The 17,515-nt window shown below is 40.1% G+C and overlaps 1 protein-coding gene across 1 annotated transcript in view; it reads right to left on the bottom strand.

The window, feature by feature from the left end:
- LOC117483484 (nucleolar protein 4-like) overlaps positions 1-17,515 on the bottom strand; it is a 146,975-nt gene that overhangs the window by 102,314 nt on the left and 27,146 nt on the right. Inside the window, 3 exon segments of the mRNA XM_034131842.1 lie at positions 2,415-2,521; positions 10,461-10,572; positions 12,902-13,054. Coding sequence (XP_033987733.1) covers positions 2,415-2,521; positions 10,461-10,572; positions 12,902-13,054 — 372 coding nt within the window.

The following is a 17,515-nucleotide window of genomic DNA, read 5'->3' on the forward strand; positions in this document are numbered from 1 at the left end:
CCTTGTGGATCTTCCATTTTATTAATAAGATCTACTGTAGATTGTTATTTTCGCTTATTTTGTTTGATTTAATGTCTTGGTTATTGAACTTCTCCTTACATGCATTGTAAATTGAACTTTATGATAGGCTCCCCTTCAGCAGGAGATATATCTGGCCCGTCCTGCCCTCCCATCTGTGGTGAAGTTGATTGTCTTTGCACAATCGTATGACTGACATGAGTCCTCATAAATCTCATAATGAAAGTTGCTGAATATTGGCACACAGCCTCGACTATTGATCGAGATCCCACATCAGTGGAACCTTCACCGCTGTACGCTGCAGACAGCAACAACATATTTTATTCATCGCTCACAGTCTGCTTGTGATGCAGATCATTACACTGACAGATGTAGAGGAATTATGGTTATCTTACAACATTTGAGAAACTTGATTCTGTCCTTGAGTGTCTTTTGATAATTGGTACGGAACAGACTTCAGGTCTTTCATCATTAAACTACAAGCAGCGATTATCAGTGAGTTAAAGGGTAAAAGCTGCAACAGTTGGACAAACAATTACTGTTTTCCCCCGCGATGATAAGGTCACACAGAGAAATGTATGGTGGAGACTTCAATAGAGAAAAATGTGTTTTTTATAAAAAATAAGAAGTTTTTTTCAATGCTGGATTCTAACATGGAAGTGATAATGAGAAGCGTGTCAATATGTCAATGTGATCTAATTGAGGGGCTTTGACATTGTGTGACCAAACAGACTGATAGAACTGCGTGTGTGTGTGTGTGTGTGTGTGTGTGTGTGTGTGTGTGTGTGTGTGTGTGTGTGTGTGTGTGTGTGTGTGTGTGTGTGTGTGAAGGATTAGTTGCCAAAAAAATAGATAGTGTGGGGAAAGGTGTGGAAGTATTGAACTGCATGTGGGTTTTTTAACGTCTCCGAGTGTGTGTACGTGTGTTTGCGTGCGTGTGAATGTGTGTGGGTGTCTGAATATATCTTTGACAGACAGACAGACAGATATATTGGCATTCCACTGTAAATTGGCACTTCAGTGTCTCTCTCTCTCCTCAGCTAATTAACTCAACGCTCAGGGGCCTGGCTTAATTGGAACGAGTGTAATCCGCCCACCCGTTATCTAGACACACAAACACACACACTCCCTTATTCACATGCACACAGGGAATATGATTGACAGCGAGTGTGTGGCACTGATAGCCAGAGTGGCAGAGGGTGAAGTGGTGTGGGAACAATACGGAATATACCACACACACACACACACACACACACACACACACACACACACACACACACACACACACACACACACACACACACACACACACACACACACACACACACACACACACACACACACACACACACACACACACACACACACACACACACACACACACACACACACACACACACACACACACACACACACACACACACACACACACACACACACACACACACACACACACACACACACACACACACACACACACACACACACACACACACACACACACACACACACACACACACCTATTTATTCAGGTTTGTCTCTTCCTATACTACCTGGCAGTCTGTTCTTTTGATGGATGATTCAGGGCAATGTTGCAAACCAACAGGTCTGATTTCTCTACGTTCAAATGCAGCCCTCTAGCAGCCATGGTACACGTTGTGGCTCTAGTTATTGTTTAGGTTAATTACACTTTGCCTATTGAATATTTGTGGGTTTTGGTTTTGTCCGGACAACACAAGCTATTTAAAGAGTTGAACCTGGGCACTGGGAACTTGTGCTTGACATTTTTACTTTTTCTTGCATTTGATATGCTACGTTACTCTGAAATAATGTAAAATGCATTGATAGTAAACTAGTTCAAAGTGATTGAATGCAAAACCAGCTCTTCTGGGTATATTTTCTATAGAAACCTTTTTTATTCTGAGAAATGGAAAAACTATTGTTTTCTGCTAATCAATCTACTTGTCTAACCATTCATTGTTCACATCTTTGTAGGCTAGCATAAATTAGTCATTGGATAAATATGCATTCAGTGCAGAGAAAACACAAACAACACTGTCTCGTACCTAATGAGAAGAAATGGTTTTGGTCCACTGACCTCCAGGACTGACAGACTGAAACATTACAATGTTTTAATTGCAAGTTGATGTGTGGGAGTTATATTTTCCAGCAAGGCATTAGTGGGCCTCCTACACGTCTTTGCTCAACACTCCAGTGTAAAAAAACAACCTGCTGGTTTGTCAAGATTTACTCTCAGGGAAATACTCGAGCTCTCAGGGTGCTCAGAAACACACACAACACATATTCTGTCTGACAGCACAGGCAGAAGCGTAAATTAAAAACAATGTGGCACTGCAGCCTCATACGGAGAGCTCGGCCTCCGTGACTTCACGTACCTTGTTGTTGCTCATGCACTGCAGCTTCATGTGTTTCATGTAGGTGGTGGTGAGAGGCATGTTGTAGTCTATCACCTCCAACACCAGAGAGCTCGGCCTGTCGTTCTCTGGAGACGAGAGGAGAAGAGACAGACGTCAGGCACTGATAACAATCCGTCCCTTTTTTTTTGCTTTAATGTTGTAGTTACAATACGATGGGAAAATAACGGATTATTCTGGGGAGACACAAATTATGCAGCAACAAGCATTCACATACACAGTGTAGGCAGTGTTGTGGAGTTTGAAACAAATGTGTATCATCATTAAAATATGTATCTTTAACTACAATGTTAAGCAGGTAATGCTGTATGGATGAATCAGAGAAAAGGAAAACAACTAATAAACATCTGCCCCAGAAGAATACTAAACATCTGGTAGAGAGATAGAAAATCAAAGAATGTCAAAACAGGATCCCATCAAATATTTGGTGGAAAACATTTTGCTTTTAGAAATAAAGTTACTAACATTTTCTGAAAGGTCGCTATATCTCATCTCTTATTTAGACGTCACTATTTCACTGTGATATCATTTGGAATAAATAGAATATCACTTTAAGAAGATATTTTATTTGTACTAAATACGTTTTAAAAATTAAGTAAATAAGAGAGAATGGGGAAAAAAGAGAAAATCCCAGTTTACTGTTTATTCATATTGTATGAATTGTACTCCAAAATAATATGAATATCGCTTTGGCCAGTCTTCTTATTCCCTCTAAAATACATTACATGTATAAGAATTGAAACAAATTAGTCATTTGGATTCAGTGTGATTAAGGGATAGGTTATTAAAACACTGTTGTGTATGTGCAAAATCACCAAAACTGATTGAAAGACACTTAAAATCAACTTAAAAAGAACATAATTGAGCTAAATCAAAGCTAAAAAAAAACTGCTAGGGTAGGTACGTTTGAGAAACCGGCTCGAGATACACTTTTTGTTATATTCCATGGAATGCTCTTAACATCCCGATAGCAATGAATATCTTAAGTGCTTGGACAAAAAATCCATTAAAAAATGTCATCTGTGGAAGCCGTAATACTGTAAAAAGTACGACCAATCATTTTAGCCGGCCCGGCTAAAATAACTGGATGGCCTACCTGCCTGTCAGCCTTCCATCTGTGCACAAACTTATCTCGTGCCCTCATTGGTCATGTGCGCGTTCGTGTGTGTTGGAGGAGGGGCTCTATAAGGAAGTGGCACATTTTCTCTGGTTGTGTATTTTCAAATTCTAGCGATCTCGAGCCGGTTTCTCAAACTTACTTACCCTACCTTTAACTGCATTCTGCTATAATGTCAGATTTTAAAGTTTCACGAGGACACTAAATGTATAATCTTATCCCCTCTACTAACTGACAGTTGGTTGCTATCCTCCTAAACCCCCTGGCTGTTAATGCTGAGTCTCACATCGTGCCTTTCCAGCGAGCCGACACTAGAGGCCGCTGGAGAGCAGCACAGACAAAGAGGAGCAGGCTGACCCTGCTGATGCCTTTAAATCCAAACTAAAAAACTCAATTTAACTTTGACTTAGCCGTTTCCTCATTGATTACATTGAAAAGCAAATAGCTAACTTTATTATTCCAGGCATGTCCTCTGTACTTTCTCTACATTTTGTCTACATTGTTATTATCCATCCTCAATTGCTCTTTCCAGATTTTCCTGTAGATCTTTGGAAAATGTTGTAAAACACCTTGAGGCTAATTTGTGATTGTATTATTGGGCTGGAAAAATAAAGTTGAAGAGAGGTTGAGATGTAACATAAACAAAAAATATTAGTCTATCTTTGTCCAAATATGTTCAGGACAAAAGCTTTTTTCTCTGCTTTAGCAGGAAATAAAAGCACATAACACACCACACTATCTCTCAATCTCCACCCACACGTCTCTCCTCTGCCTCTCCTTTTTAGTCATTTATCTAACTGACCTGTTAAAGGACGGGTCTAACGTCTGGAGCGTCCGCAAAATGGACAATACAGGCCACCAGATCAATACGGCTTAGCAGAATAGACATCATTGATTGGTGATTGATAGCCATGTACATGTATGAGGACGGGAGAAAGAGAGTGTGTGTGTATTCTCCAGAGAAGGACACACTGTGATAACTGAGTGATGATGTGACACAAAGCTGCAACACGCCTGCTCGCTCAGGACAAAGATGATCTTAGACCTGAGATGGTGTTTGAAATGTGTAAAACTAAAGAAAGAAAGAAAATAACGTTTTAGAATATTTTTGCTGTGTGAATGGATGTAATAGTGAGCATGAAATGCAGGTTTAAATGTCCATATGTTAAGAAAGGTCTACTAAAAAGGCTGTCATTTTATAAGAACATAGGAGGTTCCCATCAAATGTGTATGAAGAAGTTTATAAATAATCCAAACTGAACCTCACAAATCAGAAATGCCCGCAGGTGTTGATTGGATAGCTGTTGTTAGCAACTCCTCCAAAATGTAAGGTTGAGCAATTTTAAAGAATTGGCAAACATAAGGTCAAGATATATATAGAGAGCCTCTTTAACATTTCATTTTGTGTATCTGTTCTCTAAGCGTAGGTGCGCTTCTCACACAACAACAACAAGTTATTTGTTCTGGAAACCTGTAATATTCCATACCCGACGACACAAAAATAAGACCATAAGTAAGTAGACTGTTGGTTTTTGACAATGCGACAGGTCTGTTTGCTGTGAGGTAGTGTGGTCGTCTACCAATCAGAAGGTTTGGGGTTGGATCTAGGCCCATGCATGTCAGTGCAAGATATTTACGGAGTATGGGTTGAAAGACGGCAAAAGCACTATATAAATTCAGTCCATTTAGTTTTCTGCAATAGACACTCAAGTCAAATTTATTTATGGAAGTCCAAGATCGCAAGTTTGGCTCAAAGGACTTTTGTAATAGACACTACACTGTCTGTCCTGAGACGCTTAACTTTTAAACGTTCCCGAAAGATCAACAGAGGAGTGTTCACTCTTATAGGAATGTGATACACTGCATTAATAATATCTTCCACTACACACTAACACATGCCAACACACACAAACACCGACACACAGCGAGCCTGCTGCCTGTGTCAATTAAACATGGTCTTGGTCCACACTGATTAATTGCATTTAATAATTCACAGCTGAACTTTAGTGGGAGTCACTTCAGTGTAGCGATAAAGGGGGCTGAGGGTGTATGTGTGTGTGTGTGTGTCAGGGAGAGGTTGAACCCCCACAGGGTAGGAAGGCAATTAGCTGCTTTCTCTCTCCAAGTGCTATCCAATGATGGCGAAATGTACACACACATGTACACCCACACCCACACACATGTACACCCACACCCACGTACACCCACACCCACACACACACATACACACACAGCCCAAGTATCACAGCTGTGGCTGTTACTCTATGTGCGTCTGTGTTTAAATGTCTGCTTTTTTTATCTTTCAATTTAATTTTGTCCAATTGAACATTATTTTACCATTTTAATTTCTTTTTTTTCTGATCAATGATCAGCTTGTCCAAGCAAAAAGGCAAATCAAATTGTGTTTTTTAATTCACATTAAATCTTACATAAACAAAAGCGTACAAAGCTGTCGCTGTGTAATATACGGCAGCAAGTTCTTTTTTCTGAAGTTGGTTATGGATAATTGCAAAAAAAATCAATTTGTGTAACGGAAAGCAACTTTGCCGAGTCAGTACTACCCTCTCACGCCTTCTCTTCAAATCTCCTTTTGTCTTCCCCCTTTTTCTTCCACATCTCAGTTTCTCTTCTTAGCCCCCCACCCCCCCAACAGTGCTGGTTCTTTCTCCCTTTCTCCCCCGACTGGCAAATGAGCTCGTTTCCTGGGCCATTTTCTTTGTTAAAAGCCATTAATTAGGCTAATTGAGGAGAGAGACAGGACATTCCAATGACTCCTCTGTTTAATGAGGGACGAGGAGGAAAATCCAGGGGTGGGTGGGGGATGTGAGAAGAGAAGGATGGACGGATGGACGGAGGGTATGGGGAACGGGTAGAGGAGAAAGAAAGGAGGATGGGGGAGGCAATGGTTTCAGGGATGGGACAGGAAACCCGGAGCAGCGTGGAGGGGGGGGGGGGATGATGGGAGGAGGGAACAGAAGAAGAGCTGGAAGCGGGGATGGTTGGTGGGAAGCTTGGAAGAGAGGAGAAAGGAGGAGAGAAAAGGGAGGGATGGACAAGCTGGAGGGGGGATGGAAGGATGGGCAGGCGGAGGGGGAGGCATGGGAGAGGGAAGGGGGTGGAAAAAGATGTGGAGGGGGCCTTCAGGGTGCCAGTAGTTGCAGAAAATATATAATGGGGGGTTGGCACAGTGGAGCGGATGGTGAAGAATGTAAAATGAATCATCTTGTCTTTCAGCTGGCAGCTAAAACGTCCAGACTGAGACTTTGACAATTATTTTATGTAGATCCTCATTTTGTTTCACATTTTCACACATTTCATGTTCCCGTTATTACAAAATATGTGTGTAAAAGTCTAAAGCCTGGAAGCTCTTAAAGGATAAATTCACCTTCTTTTGAAGTTCGAAACAATACTCACATGCTTTATGTCCATTTTACCAGTTATTATTCCTGCTGTTAACAACACATTCATTCTCATTCCTTAGCCCAAATTGTTTGATTTGAATTTGAAAAGAGCTGATGCTGCTGTAACAGAAGGTCTCTGTAGGGTTGTGTTTCCCTGGTTGCCTCGCTGACTGCAGCAGAGGGATAGAAAAACTGAAAGGAATTTTTTTTAGATAAATGCTCCAAGACGATTGATTTGGATGTGCCCTTCTTGATTTGGATAATTCGGCTTTGAAATGTATTTCTGCGCAAAATGAGGACTGTGAAAATGACCTCTTAAATTTGAATTCCAAGAATTATTGACAAGGGGACCCCATCTTTTAAAGGGGAAGTACTCCGATTTTACACATTAAAGTCTGTTTAATGGTCTGCCTAATTGAAGATTAATGTCCTCAAGTTATGATCTTACAGTTTTTGATTAGATTAGATTTTTAAGACTTATTTAATGTGAATTGGAATACAATGCAAGATCCAATTACAATATCTAAAACTGTTATTAAGAATTGTTTGGCTTCTTTAGCTACCACACTTATACGTGTAGTGTGTGTGTGTAACCATTTCTTGACAGGAGAAAATCATAATAGGCAGCTCTGCCACTATTTACACATTCACAGGGAACTACAAATAGAGTGTATTTTCCACGCTGATCTGTTTTTAACTGTCTGCTCATCAGATACTTTGCCTCCTTTACATCTCCCTGCTTACATTCAATTGAATTTTGAGTGATGTTGATCCGCTTTTGTTGGAATGGAGGAAAGGCGGGAAAAAGAAAACCCAGTGAGGCTAAACATCTCAACGCAGCGCCCATTAGTTTTATCTTTAATTGTCTCCGTGTTCAGATCCTGGTGATTGACAGCTGTGGCGGCAGGGACTCAGCCAACTGAGCACGAGGAAGGCGGTGCTAACAAAATGCCTTTTATCTCAAAGAGAAACAAAGCATATTTTCTGCTTTAAAAGAGTTACAAAACATGTTTATTCTATAACTCAAATATTCTCCATGAACATCCATACCTACCTCTTCCAGGCTTTTACATCCTCAAAGGAAATATAAATCTGGGTAAAACAATCACTATTCATTTCAATAAAGTGCAAAAAGTGAAAGATTATGCCACTAATTATTATTGTCAATTTCAGAAAACCTCTCCCTGATTGTTGTTTAAACTGCCTGGTTTTATGTGTGTGTCTTTTCTTTTCAGATATAGGATGTGTTGATGATTTTTCCAAGGGGAGAGAGGGCAAATATGTGAGAGAGAAAGGCGAGGGGAAGGATGAAAGAGGGGGAGACGGACTCTAATTGAAAGACATTGTGGAGACAGAAGGCAAATGAGTGATGACAAAGAGAACGAGCAGAAAGCAGAGGAAGAGTGAGAGACGGGCTGATTCCTTTGAGCCTTCAAAACTCACATGCAGAGAAAGAAAAACAGCGCTGGGAGAGGGGATTTATACTTTCCTTCGCTAGTAATGGATTTCAATTTCATGCCAATACAGCGCATTATAATTCATTTAAGTGAATGTGGAAAGAACGAGAATAATATTACAATAGATTACACTAACTAAATGTACCCGTTTAAACAGCGTTGACATTTTTTATCCTTTATCTACTCATGTCTACTTTAACTATTACATTTGACAATAATAGAGATTATTTTTCTCCTTACTGAAATGAGGCGGCGCCAGAGATTTTCTTTAGGGGGTGCTGTGGGGTAGCTTGACGTTTCATAGAGGGTGCTCAAACATTTAGTGTTTCCCATTAATGTACCGGTCGCTACAGTTGAATCTTCTACTGCAACACTCCCCACGCACATACACAGTGTACCCGCGACTGTTACAATGAAGGCTAGATAATCAGCTCACGGCATATAGGTGTAAGCAGGGGTAAAGTGCTATTTTTTTTATAAGTGGGGAGTGGACCTAACATCCTCTAGGGGGGTCCGGGGGCATGCTCCCCCGGGAAGATTTGTTTTTAAATATTGAAATGAAAAGCATCAATCTGGTGCACTTTGAGAGCAACATTAAGAGATCTATGGATACATCTCTCAACAGATATGAAACAGAACTGTAAACCTATTTTCTATTTCTTTATGGATATTTTACAAATCACTCAGTACAAATTACTGTCATATAGTATTTCATACCTGTTTTTCATTTATGCTCTTATTTCTTTATACCTATAATGATCATATAAACATGTGCCTCAGAAATACTTGTTTACATTAATCGTGACCAAACTGTTTGAGACCCACTGAGGTAACTTAGACTAAAGTTAACTATCTAAACACTGAGAGAGTCCTTTACTTCACCTGAGCTGAGGTTATCTGAGACTCTCAGTCTGACAGGAGAGAGTTATCCCTCCACCTTGTTGTTGAAAAAGCTCCTTATATCCGTTAGCGTAGCTAGCACCAGATGCTAACCACAACGATCTCCGGTACCGGTACGCTCTCTCTCTCTCTCTGCTCGCTCGCGCACGCACACAAAATGGCTCGTGCCACACACACACAGAGCAGAGCTTGAATGAAACACAGAGACCCAGAAGTAGGCTACTTGTACTGTAGCATATTATTTTCGAATCAATCCTTTTTCAAATTATGAATTTCACACATAAAAAAAAAAAAGACATACATTTCTTGGGGGCGCTAGGGGGTGCTATGGCTATCCTGGGGGGTGCTTCAGCAAAGTGGCAAATGTTACCCAGAATGCAACTCAACTCCCTGACAGGTTTTTTTAGAGGTGGCTTCTAGTCCCCAGCAGAAAAGAGACACTTTCTAACTCCACATCTCATGATAGCCTTACTTACTAGCCTCACTTTTATGCCCACAAAAGGCTTTATACAACGTCTCTCTCAAAACATTAATAGATAATGATGTCTAAAATCAATGGCTTTCCCTCTTTATATTCATTCAAGGTAGTGGTTGTCAAAATCAGCCCCTCAGTCACTCCTTCCTATACTGCAGGATAAACTTTTAGTAGTTCACTATGTTAGCTAAACTGAGAGTTTGGACATTTACTGTATAAAGATATCCCGTTCTGTTTTATCACTGCATCTATAAAACGTTAGGGGTTGCATTTTTGGAAGTTCTGAGGGCAATATAAATAACACTTTTTCGGAAACTCAAACGATTGGTAGAGGGTTAAAAGACTGCTCCATGCCTAAAAAATAAAATGTGACAAGATCATATTGAGAACTATCCCTCTGGCAGGGAGATGTTTGCCATTTGTGCGGCGTAAGAAGTCTCCTCAGGCTCAAACTGAGCTGAGACGACTGACACACTGTGACGTTTGCAGCAGCCTGTGTGTGTGTGTGTGTGTGTGTGTGTGTGTGTGTGTGTGTGTGTGTGTGTGTGTGTGTGTGTGTGTGTGTGTGTGTGTGTGTGTGTGTGTGTGTGTGTGTGTGTGTGTGTGTGTGTGTGTGTGTGTGTGTGTGTGTGTGTGTGTGTGTGTGTGTGTGTGTACCTTTGTAGTCCTGTCCTGCGGTGCTGATGTGCATCCTCTTCTGACACTCTCCACAGCTCATCAGGAAGTGAGTCACCGCCTCTCTGGGCAGGAAGGCGTACGTCTCGGCTATCTGAAGGAGAGACGGGTTTGTAAACTCCGGTTTATACATTGCTGTGTTGACAGTTTTATAAATGCAGGTTTTAAGTTTGTAATTTCTTACGTTTCCGATAATGACCCTTTAACAGCCCTAAGTAGCGCGGGCATGGACTGAGTGAGAGCAAGAAAGGAAGTTTTAATTTGACTTATTTAAAGATGCATGCTCTATCAAACCTGAAATCTCCATACCAAAATACTATGAACAAAAAACACTTTAGTCTGCGGGACTGACATTAATATCTAAAATGTTTACACCAAATATTTATATATAAATATAAATTATTAAACCACTAAAAAAATGTAAGTTATGAATCTTTATCATTCATATATTGTTGTCATCAAAAAGGGCCAGAATGGCATGACAGGCTGCCATTACCTGTCATGCCATTACTTGTCTCAAAGCGTTTAAAGATGGCTTTTTTTGGATGTGACTGCACTCTGTATTGTTGATCATATGAAGTCTATGAATTAGTGGGTGTGTTTGAATGTGCGTATGCATAAATCAAACATTTATTCGGGAAGAGAGGCACAAAGACACAAAAGAGGAGAGGAGGAAGGGTGGAAAATAGCCAGCGTGGGTGGGTGGGGGTTGCTGTGCTGTGTGTGTGTGTGCGTGCGTGTGCGTGTGCGTGTGCGTGTGTGCATGCGTGTGTGCGTGTGCGCGTGCGTGTGCGCGTGTGTGTGTGTGTGTTGTGTGTGTAGGAAGGAGGGGGTAAAGCAAAGGCAAATGTCACTCACAGCCCTCAGTGGCACTCAGACCTGCAGCTATGTGGCATGGAAAGCTAGCTCCTGGCTTTAAGGATACTATGTGCTGTATATAGAGCAGAGGAGATGGACACAGAGGACATTCTGACAGATCAATCCTCATCTGTTTTATTCTATTTTATCTATCTATTTCAAACAAAAAGAAAGAAGATGTCAAGATCTCTAAAAAATAAAGAAAGGAGGGAAAGGAATGTGAGCAAAGTGAAACATGAGAACAATGAAAGCTGGCTGACAGACAGTTGTGACAGCTTCCCTCTGCAGGGAGATAAATCTGTTGAAGCTGCACTTCCCCCGTTTAACCAGAAGAGGGCAGTGTCATCAGCTGAACAGCACAGGATGCTCTTTTCAACTCCAACAGCACAGGTGGATTCATTTCAGCCTATTCCAAAACTCATAACCTGACCAAAGATTAAAAAATTAAATACATTTCTGCCCTGATCACTAGGAAAATGTCTCCACATGTTTACGATTGTTTTCTTTTTTGGTTTAAGGTTATATTACATTATGTGTAAGATAAAGTCCATGTCCAAGGCTGTGGAATTAACGAAGTCCCATCAGTGATAGTAAGATGAAACAAAAGGATTGGCGGAAAATGAATTGACAAAGAAAAAAGGAAAATAATGGGAATGGAAAAAATAGTCCTGCTGATAATGAGAGTAGGCCACTTTCACTCTCTGTCAGATGCATTCAGTGACCTATAAAATAGCAGTGTGAAATTCATTTACCATTTTGTTCTCTCTGATATTGATATTTTAAATACAACTGCAAGAACAAGGGGGTTTTTCAGTCATTAGGGCAAATCGTTAGTTTGTATCTCGGGCAGCAGCTAACAATTATTTTCAATACCAATGAATCTACCAATTAATGTAACAATTAATTGTTTCATTTGCTTTTTTCTCTTGGCCCTCCTGAATTCAGTTTATTGTCACGCAATATATAGAAATGCAGATAAATCCCCATAAAAAAGAAGCTGGAAATACTAATTATGTCTAACAAATAACTTGAAAATAATTATTTTTGTGAAGATTGGATTAATCGACTAACCCAGCTCTAAAATAGCCTGGCTCCCGCTATTTAACATGATCAAAAGTAGAAATTGACTGGCTGTGTCTGCTAGTTTAGTTTTGCGGAGATTCAGACTGAAATCCATCTGATCAAATACTGAAACCAGGCGGTCTGTTTCTTTTCTCTCTTTTTTACAATGGACTCTAAAAGAGGAATGAAGAGCAGAAGAAGAGGAAGAGAGATAAAGGGAGGACAGCGTGTGTTGAGCAACACAAGTTATGAAAGAGAGAACACACTCAGCAGGGGAGAGGATGCCGTGAGACAGAGGAGACAGAGGCGTGAAACTAAAAGAAAGAGACTGTTGACATAGTGAGAGTGAAAGACACATGAGAAACAATCAGTAACAAAAGAACAAAAGAAAACAGACACAAACACCAAGAAGAATCAGATATTGCACATGTGTTTACAATAAATATATGACATTCTGGTATTTTAAACATGTAGTATGAATGCTAGCATGACAAGATTCTTACAGCTTTGTAGGTCTTCTTCTGGCCGGCATGTTTCGGGGCTTTTCCGGGGTCCGTGCTCATCTCCACGTGCATGGCATAGATGATGTCGAAGAAATCTTCCACCACCGCCACACGCTTCAGGGACGAGTCCACCCCGGACACTCCGTCCACACACTGGAAACACAGGGAGAGACACTTTGAATTCCCTCAAGTTTGTCTGCTTGTGTTTTACAGTTCACAACAAAGACAGTAACGATAGAGGAGTCGAATGCAACAAAGATTTTCAACCAGAATCAAACCAGGAACGACTACAAGTGACAGGAAAAAGATCGTTTAAATGCGACCAGAAATATCTCAAAGTGTTTAAATCTGCTTCTAAGACTCAATCCATCCTGACAGAAACATGATTTAAGACATAGGGATAATATAGGGAGAGTTAAGATTGTATGACTTGTTGCATCTAGAAACTCCCAAACTCAAATTTAAAATAGGTGTTAAAGACATAAAAAAGTATAGCAAATGTCCTCCTTAGCTTGCTCTAGAAACTTTTCTTAGTAGATTAGATAACGCCACAGAAAATCCACCATGTTTCTAAAGTTTGATTATCAGAATTGATTAATCACAGCCCAGAAAGTATTCCTTCTGTCTAGTGCAGGAACTAATAAATAAGAAATATTTTTTTTAAAGTTCATCAGTATGTGAAAAAAGCTTCAGATGCCGCAAATCAATTGTAATAGCTGTAATATTTTGACTCTATCTACGCCAAAACCTGTATTGCATTGTTTTGGAACAAGGCTCACAGCCCAAGCATCACTCATTGGTTGTGACGGATGCTGTCAGGCCTCCCATTGGAGAATATATCCTATATATTAAGAGCTAGACGGCATGCATTTTAGATTGTATTGAGGCCCTTCATTGATGATGTTAAGGATCTAAATGTATGTAATGTTCAAGAGGATCAATAGATGCATTGCAGTTCCCGAGAATGTGTAATTGTGTGTCTTTTCTTTTCTGTGTTATGTTTTTCAAAATATTGCCTTGTGTTATACATAAGCTTTTTATTTTGCAGATTATTTTTGTATTGTTAAGTAAAATATTATAATAAAACATTGTGGTAAAAGAAAAACAATGTGGGCTACATGACTGAAACAACGTAATGTGTCTGGTTTCAGTGCAAATTTTAACATTTACTCTTCGCTTCCCCAAAAATAAGTGCAGCCGTATTGGTTATTTTAAAGGTTATTTGCATTACATTATAACTTTTTTTATTGTTTTATAGGTTTAAAATGTGTATTTTTTGTAAAACATTATGTCAACATGTAAAATAAGAACATTTAAGGAGTGTAAATGAATACCATAAAGCAGCCTTAACACACACATCCTGCCAGGTCTTTAGCTGCTGTAGATATTTAAAGCGTAATGAAACGTTTCCAACATGCTCATTTCCTCTGATGTGTAATGGTGTGAAATAAATGTATGACTTATAATTATACTTAAATGACTGAGCAGGCCTGAATTAGACAAAGGCTCCTACACCTGCTGCATGTTAACCACAGATCCCAGAGGACAGAGCGCTCTCCCTCTCTGCCTCTCACAAACATGGGAATACCAGGACGTCTGGACAGGAACCACCCTTTTTCCCACAAGGCAGTGGGAGTGGGAGATGTACCTCGGTGGAATTAAGGACTCAGAAGGGTGGGAAGAGTGTCAGGGTTCCTGCAGGTTTCACCAACTCAAATTTAAGACTTTTTAAGACCTTTTTAAGACCACTTTGAATAGAATTTAAGACCTATTTCACAGCAACAAAGTATGAAGGAAAATTGCTATGAAAGAAGAAATACGTCCCATAATTAATTACAAAGTAAATGTATTCATGTTCAACATAAAAACAATGACTGAACATAACAGCATAACAGTACACAGAACTGTGTTAGCCAAAAGTGTGTCTGTGTCTGTGTCTGTGTGTGTGTGTGTGTGTGTGTGTGTGTGTGTGTGTGTGTGTGTGTGTGTGTGTGTGTGTGTGTGTGTGTGTGTGTGTGTGTGTGACAAGAGCTATAGTCAGAGCTCTGCTGCCTTCATGCTGTTGTATGATTGGTGTTTAGCTACGGTATTTAGCGTCCACAGCACCTCCGCTTTTAGGGTTGACGTAGACCCAAACGTCACCCGGAGGTCCCTCGATGTTGTTGCGGGAGCAGCTTCAAACACGTTCCCCTCCACTGGTTTCAACCAAGCACTACATTCGATGTTTTCCAACCAAATACGGTTGAACTTGCACTTCCCCATATTTATTTGTAAGTAGATTTGAAGATACCTGAGTTTCTGACTGCCGCTAGCTGAAGCTTGGTTGGTTGCTAGGTTACTAGCTGGGTGTTCTCCGATAAGGGGCCGGGGGAAACAAAGTTAGTGATTACTAGTTACATGTTGATTTATTTCAATTGTTGGGGGGAACTGAAAGGCTATTACCGTACTGGTTACGTTGCAGCCCGGACATTTCCCCCAAAACACATTTAGACGTGATCGCAACACAGAAGTACCTTTCAAATCCTTTCTTTACAATTAAATCACTTCAGAACAAGAAGGTTTCTAGTTTCCCACAAAAACTGAAGGTCAGTGATTCTTTTATTTCAGATTCAGATGGTATGTCTAATGCCTTTAATGCTCACTTCAAAAAGGCTGGTCACATTTTTGATGAGCAAAGTCATGACTCTCTAAATGGTCGTACTCACAGCCATAGTCAAGAGTTGAACTCCCCTGTTTTTGATTTCGCTTATTTCTCGGTCTCTGAAGTCTTACAGGGTTTGCACTCAATTGATCCTAAAAAGTCTGCCGGGCCTGACGGCCTTGACCCGTTCTTTTTAAAAATTGCAGCTCAGATTATAGCACAACCAGTAACTGATATTTTTAATCTCTCCCTGTCCACTCACACAATGCCAGCTGTGTGGAAGCAAGCTCTGGTATCGCCCCTCTTGAAAGCTGGTGATCCCACGGAGTTGAATAACTATCGTCCTATCTCAAATCTTTCTGTGTTATCAAAGATTCTTGAGTCCCTTGTTTCTACTCAGCTAAAACTTTTTTTAAATTCACACAACATCCTTAACCCTATGCAATCTGGATTCAGATCAAAGCACAGTACTGTGACTGCCAGTCTGAAAGTCTTAGACGATATTAAGACTGCTTTGGATAAGAAATCAGTTTGTGTTGCATTGTTTATTGACCTAGCCAAAGCATTTGACACTGTAGATCACCACATTATGTCTAATGTTATGTTGGTGTCTCGTTTCGGTCACAATGCCATTTGCTGGTTTCAGAGTTATCTAACCGACCGTACTCAATGCGTCAGGTTGGGTAGTACTGTCTCTGACCCTGTCACCTTGGAGAAGGGAGTTCCACAGGGCTCTATCTTGGGACCCTTGCTCTTTTTATTATATGTAAACAATATTTGTAATCAGATGCAATTTTCTACCTATCAAATGTATGCTGATGACACTATTGTATACTCGTGTGCTCCTTCTCTGGATATGGCCGTTTCCAATTTAAAATCAGATTTTATCACGCTGCAGCATGCGCTTCTTGATTCTAAACTGCTATTGAACAGTAAGAAAACCAAAGCAATGCTTTTTGCTCCCAAGTCAGCGTCCTCCTCTTGCCTCTCCATTGACACCCTTGATGGCGTTTCTGTTGAGTTTGTTGATACCTACAAATATCTGGGCTTTTGGTTGGACAGTAATCTGAACTTTAAACACCATATTGAAGTTTTAACAAAGAAATTGAAATTCACTCTTGGCTTCCTTTTCAGATTTAAATGTTGTTTTTCAATTTCATCCCGTAAAAGGTTGGTCTCTGGCTTATTCCTGTCCCAGCTGGACTACGGTGATACAATCTATAGATTTGCCTGTCCCACTGTTTTGGCCAAACTTGACCCACTTTACCATGCTGCACTGCGTTATATATCAAATGCACCCTATAGGACTCATCATTGCACACTGTATAGCCTAACTGGATGGTCCTCACTTACTATGCGTAGGATGCAGCACTGGTTTTTATTAATGTATAAAGCCATTTTAGGTAAGCTTCCACTCTACATATGTGTCAGATTTGCCCCAGTTTGTGACTCTTACAACCTCAGATCCAGTGCCTGGATACGGTTCCAGGTACCTACTGTACGGACTGAGGCTGGAAAAAGGAGTCTTTCTTATTATGGTCCTTGGTCTTGGAATGACCTTCAATCACGCCTTAAACTGAGGGCACTTGTCTCTATATCATGTTTTAAATTGAAGTTGTCTGAAGTCCTCACCACCAGCTGCTCTTGCAGTAACAAGTAGTGTACTTTTTTTTATTGTCCTAATGTGCACAATGTAGTGACTGCTTTTTCGTCTTTTGTTTTCTTTGTTATGTTCTCTGTATTTTATATGTTTGTGTTATGTGTTATGTGTAACGTTGCTGCCTTCTTGGCCAGGTCAGCATTGAAAATGAGATTTTATCTCAATGTTTTTATCTGGTTAAATAAAGGTTAAATAAAAATAAAATAAAAAATTCTTATTTTTTTGATCATATTTAAGAATTTTTAAGGCCTTAAATTCTGATTATCAAATTTAAGACGTTTTAAGACCCCGCGGGAACCCTGAGTGTGTATGT

This window comes from Trematomus bernacchii, unplaced genomic scaffold (assembly GCF_902827165.1).
Source record: "Trematomus bernacchii unplaced genomic scaffold, fTreBer1.1, whole genome shotgun sequence".
Taxonomy (NCBI): Eukaryota; Metazoa; Chordata; class Actinopteri; order Perciformes; family Nototheniidae; genus Trematomus; species Trematomus bernacchii.